This window comes from Tauraco erythrolophus, chromosome 10, assembly GCF_009769465.1.
Source record: "Tauraco erythrolophus isolate bTauEry1 chromosome 10, bTauEry1.pri, whole genome shotgun sequence".
Lineage (NCBI taxonomy): Eukaryota > Metazoa > Chordata > Aves > Musophagiformes > Musophagidae > Tauraco > Tauraco erythrolophus.
The window spans coordinates 6377081-6382369 of record NC_141474.1 but is presented as its reverse complement, the minus strand read 5'-3'; the positions used below and the strand labels follow the sequence as shown (position 1 = coordinate 6382369).

General features: G+C 46.1%; 1 protein-coding gene across 1 annotated transcript; it reads right to left on the bottom strand.

Moving 5' to 3' along the window:
- Positions 1–1568: 1568 nt before the first annotated feature.
- Positions 1569–4980, bottom strand: CENPL (centromere protein L). The gene is made up of 4 exons (XM_086617649.1): positions 4843–4980; positions 4384–4635; positions 3044–3586; positions 1569–1640 (listed from the first exon to the last, which is right to left on the bottom strand). The coding sequence occupies exons 1-4, from the start codon at positions 4978–4980 to the stop codon at positions 1569–1571; spliced, it is 1005 nt and encodes a 334-aa protein (XP_086473775.1).
- Positions 4981–5289: the final 309 nt, after the last annotated feature.

The following is a 5289-nucleotide window of genomic DNA, read 5'->3' as shown; positions in this document are numbered from 1 at the left end:
CAAACTTTGTCTAAGATGTTTCATAAAAGGAAACTAAAGCACCAGAAGTGATAGTTTAAATAGCTGCTGAGCTGTCAAGACCTTCAGAAGACTGCTTAGCTGCTTCTACCAGGGTAAGAGTTATCACTTTACAGATTGCAACCTTTACACGCAAAAATAATCTATCTTCAACTAGTAAACAAAAACTAAAAACAAATGCATGTTTCTTTGGCTAATTCTGCAACTAGATTATTATAAGTAGACTAGGAACTAGGCATGCAATTATGTCATGTTAGGCAGTTGACATGTTTGCATGGCTGGTTCATCTCTGTGTTGCTGCAGAGAAAAATGAAGAATGGCTTTAGTGACACCTGACAAATAAATCCTAGGATTTTGTGTTTGGGCAAAGAAGGGAAAACTTGCATCCCTGCTTAAGAGGAAGATCACAGCACAAACTCAGCAGACCTTAGATGAGCTAGTGTGAAGCTATTACAAGTGAATGGTACAGAAAACTGGACACTAGATTTTGCTGCTCACAGAATTATTTACTAGGTAACAATTGGTAGTTTAGTCAGGTAAGCTATAGTTGGAAATAAGCACCAAACAAATATGTACTTAATCAGGCAGAGGCGGTCTTTGCTTTGCTCAAGACCAATCTATTGGCAAAAGATAGCAAATACTTTCTTTATTTAGTGCTGTAATACAAAAATCATAACACTTAGCATGTACTTATTCTACTTCCTTTCTGCTCATTCAGGCTCTAGCCAGGCACTGTGCACTAGCTTTACAGCAGCGAGCAGTTCAGAGAAGGGAGACATCTAGTATACAATTTTAGCATCCGTAGCTCCAACCCAAGAGCTCTCTGGCCTTCAAGACTACCATCCAAGACAACATCAGGCAAAGCATAGTAAATATCTAGCTTATACACAGACCTCGATTTCTTATGTGTTAACTTGTCTGAGAGGACTGACAGGCTGGACACACAAGGCAGTTGTCAGTCTCATGCTGTTGGCCTTAGCCCAACTGGGATGTAGATGAACACAGTGACCTTTACCCATTGTCCTTAGCAAGCTAGAAAGGAAGTTAGAAACCTGGATGTGTGTGTCCTGGGTTGTAGAGCACGCACCCTTTGTCAGGTGTGCTTGACTTTGGCCCAAGAGTAGTCACAGTTCAGCTAAGGTCAGTATAGCTTAGGCTGTCTCTAGTTAAGTGAAAACCAAATTGCTCTTTGAAATGACAGAAATACCTGTCAATGAGTTGCATCAAAGGATTTGCAAAGTTTATCTCCTAGCCCCTGGCTGATATCTACACATAAATGAACAGAGTGACTACAATAAAACAAAGGTGCTTAAGCTATTAGAAGTTCATACTGTAGCCCTTCTTTAAGGGCAAAATGTCCGCTTGTCTTTGCTGTGCATGATGTTGAATTACAGCTAGTTACAGAGTTGAGTGCAGGAGGTAAGAGTCCAACTTTCCACAGCCAGCATGAAAGAAAAGAAGGTGCTGCAGGAATGAGTTTCCAGTCAGTTTCTCAGCATATGTCTTCCAACATTAAACCTTTTTAGCGTGAAGGTTTGCTGAAGGGACTGTCACTGTATCTGAGAGATTGCTAGTTCTGTCAGCAGCATCAGCACTCCAGTTAGGTACTGGCTTTGTAGAAACTGTAAGAAACAAAAAGCATGTCAAAACAAAAATGGCAGTTCCCAGATTTCCACACCCTTAAATGGTGGGAAACCAATTACCAAGTGTTCCATGTGATTAGTCAGCTTCTCTGCTGTTGCTTGCAAGGTACCTCTGTTACCATTTTGACCCTGGATATGGAGAAAACACACATGCCTACATGCTGCTCCTTTCAGAGCCCTCTGACTTCTGTTCCTGTCCTGTGTGAAGCAGGGTACCTAAGAAACACCCTGCTCCTACTCCAGCTTTTTGGAAGGTGAGAACCCTAGCACTTCTGCTCCTTCAGCTACCTCCCTCCTTCTGTAGGAAGGCCAGGAAGGAAACTATGCCAGTTTCCTTGAATACCCATATTCTCCCATACTGCATGTATGTCTGACTTGAACTCTGTATCCCCATTATTGAAGAGCCATAACTGAGTTTACACAGCACACATTCCAGAAGAGAAAGCTTCTTCAGAAAGCCTGTTTGGTTGAGTATATCTTGTGTTTACTTCTCTGCAACATAAAAAGTTGTTTCATCCACTTTTAGACTACTATAGATAGAAACAAGCAATGTAACACTAACATTTAGTGGTTTGCAGTTGTCCAACCAAAGGCTGAAATTGTTGAGAGGTGCTTCCCAGCAAAGCTTGGTTTCTTTAATTTGATGAACTCATGCTCCAGGAAAGAGGCGCTTGAGTGAGGTCCCAGACTGTAACATCCCCTCTGTACCCAGAACAATGAACTCAGCACATCACAGACAGACTAAATTTAAGCAATTGCATTTACACAAACCCTTCTTTAACTCAGAAGACCATATTGTATTGCTTGAAGAAACTTCAGGAAGAATTAATCCTCCATGGTTTCAAAGCATATCACAGATACCTCTAAGGAAGTCCGGCACCTTTATGAAAAGGGTTACAAATTAAGTGTTTTTAGGCAAGATGTTTTCACTTTTATGGTCATCTGTTGTCTCTTGGCTCGGCCACACACCAATTATTTTTATATAGCAGTTAATTATATGTCTTCTGCCTGTGTCTTAATAACTGCAATATTAGAAAGCTAATGAACTTTTTTTTTTTAAGGTTTTTGATTAAGTTTGGAATCTTTTTAAGGCTCAGTTTTGGCCAATGGGCAAAGAAACTTTCCGGTTCATACCACAGCTAATACACCTATTTTTGGCCCGAGACTAGTATTAGTAGCTTCTGCTGCAACACAGTAGTAAAATTCTGTATTGATAGCTGCCCCAACTCCAGAATTAATTATGGCTAATAAAAGCTGAGGGTTTAACAACTTCCTGTACGGAGTTATGCATAAGAAACATGAAATCTTCCTTTTTTCTAGACAGGTACAGCTATTTTATTTGTCCAGCCTTAGTTAGGACAACATGCTACTTCAAACCTCACCTTTATAATTCCTTCACAGTGTGCTGAGGCAACTGCTGTAGAAACTTTCACCAGTTTTGTAGCTGACAAGTGGATCTTAAAGTGTCTGTGGAAGTGAGAGTAAAGGCAGTCCATAAAGACATCCACCTCTTCTTGAGTGATTTCTCCTGGGGTTTTTTGAACTGTGGCCCACAGAGCTTTTGCATCCTCGGGATGAATGGCATATGAAATATCCAGAGGCTGAGGCAGACGGGGGACAGAGAAAACAAGTTCCACGGCAGATGCGCTTTTGTCCACTTTGCATCCAGTCCACATAGCTGCCATCCAACTGAGGTGGAGAGGGCTGATGGCTAAACGGCGGAAGCAGCAGTCAAAAGTCTTCTGAAACCAACTTCCAACAATGGATGTGTAACACTCTGCCCCATTAGCAAGAAACAAAGGTAAACAAGTGAAGTCCTCTGGCAAGTTCTGAGAAAAATCATCTCCAGACACACAGCAGAACCAGCCTGACCATATCAGTTTCTCTTCTGAGATTTTTTGGAAAGCTGATGATCTCGAAGAAAGCTAGGATGGAAAAAAGAAGCATTTGAATACTACAGAGCAATTTGACCTTTTTTAGCTAAAAATGTTTTTTGTTGTTTTATGATTTTCAGCGTTTAGTAGAAGTTTTCTCCCAGGACTTTCAACATTTAGCAACATTCTTGCTCATACAGTTACTCAGTCTTTCTATTACATCTCTAAAAGATGCATGCAATCCTGTTGAAAACAGCAGGGAAAGCACTTTTTACTTCATTAGGAACAGTCCTGAGATCCGAGTTTATGCTGTTTAAGAAGAGCCAATCTATGGCACATCCTGTAGCCACTGACACACTGAACTTGGCCTTTCAGTAGCACCTTTCACTTGAGGCAAAGCGTTTCAGAAACCTGAGTTAGACTTGAGCTACGGCCAGGAGGTAGGATTATACCAGCTTTATCCAGGAAGCTAACTGACCTGTCCAAGTTCTTGCAGTAAATTGACTGCTGAACTAAAAAAGAAATCAGACAGAGATTGCTCCTTATAGTCTTACTCTGATCTTACCAGAGCTGAACTCAAAATTGAAATGAGATTCTCATACCAGGGCTACATGAAACATATTCCTTGCTTATAAGATGTTCTGTTCCAGTTAAAAATAGACAAGACTCGCTTTCATTAAATCTCAACAGATACTACAGTACCTGTAGATTCCACACAGCTAGTGTTTAGGATTTTGGGGCTTTGTTTGTTTCTTTTTTAAGAGACAGAGCGTTTTACGACAGCAAAAGCAATTTGTAAAACGTAGGTCTCAACTACAATTATCAGCACTGGGAGGAAGACTCCTTACCTGCACGAGGATCGCAGCCTGGTCTTGGTCGCTGCCTTTCAGGTCTGGAAGGTTGGAGACGGCCACTTTAATGTCCAGCTCAACCCCCACTTCCACCGCCAGCCCCTTCTGCTTCTCGGCAGCAATGAAGGCGCTGAGCAGCCTGGCGTAGTCCCTCAGGTGGGCACCGGAGAACCTGTACATGGGGGTCACGCTGTACAAGGTCCACTGCTTGCGCAGCAGGAACGCCGTTCTTTGCGGATCGGCGTTTTCCTGGGAAAGAAAAAAAATAACATTAAAACCCAACAAAGACGGAGGGTTTCCGCCTTCGGGACTTGGAAAGGGACCCGCAGCCCGCACGGCCCGGGCTCCGCGCCCGAGCAGGGGCGGTTTTCCTGCCCGGGAGCGGTGCCGAGTGGCGCGGGGAGCGGGCCCGGCCGAGGAGCGCGGCAGGCCCCATCGCCGCGACCCCGGCCCTACCTGGGAGCACGGCGCCGGCAGGAGCAGCCGGCCGCTGGGGCTGCGCTCGAACCGCCCGTGCGCCCGCCCGAACGGCGGCCCCCACGACAGCCGCCCGACGCTGGGCAGCGTCCGCGCCGCCCCGTCCGCCGACTCCATGGCCGCCAGCGGCGCCGCTCCCCGCCCGGCGCCGTTTGAACGCCCTTCCCGTCAGCCCCCGCGGCGCCCCGCCCCGGCCGCCATGCTTGAGGCGGGCGGAAGCAGGGGCAGGCGGCTGTAGGTGGATGGTGGAGCTGGGCTGGCCGCGCTGCCGTGGCTCGGAGACCTTCCTCCGGTAAGCCCTGGGGCGCGGGGCGGCCCGCCTGCCGCCGCCGGGGCTCTCCGGGCCCTGGCTAGCCCCGCGGGAGGTGGCGCTGCCCCGAGGGGGGGAGGCTGAGGGCGGTGGCTGGCGCCTTCCCTGCCGTGCCT

Coding starts and splice junctions, on each gene's coding strand:
- CENPL (XM_086617649.1), bottom strand. CDS start 4,980: ATGGAGTCGGCGGACGGGGCGGCGCGGACGCTGCCCAGCGTCGGGCGG. Junction 4,636..4,842: donor TGCCGGCGCCGTGCTCCCAG/GTAGGGCCGGGG, acceptor TTTCTTTCCCAG/GAAAACGCCGATCCGCAAAG. Junction 3,587..4,383: donor AGGCTGCGATCCTCGTGCAG/GTAAGGAGTCTT, acceptor TTTCCATCCTAG/CTTTCTTCGAGATCATCAGC.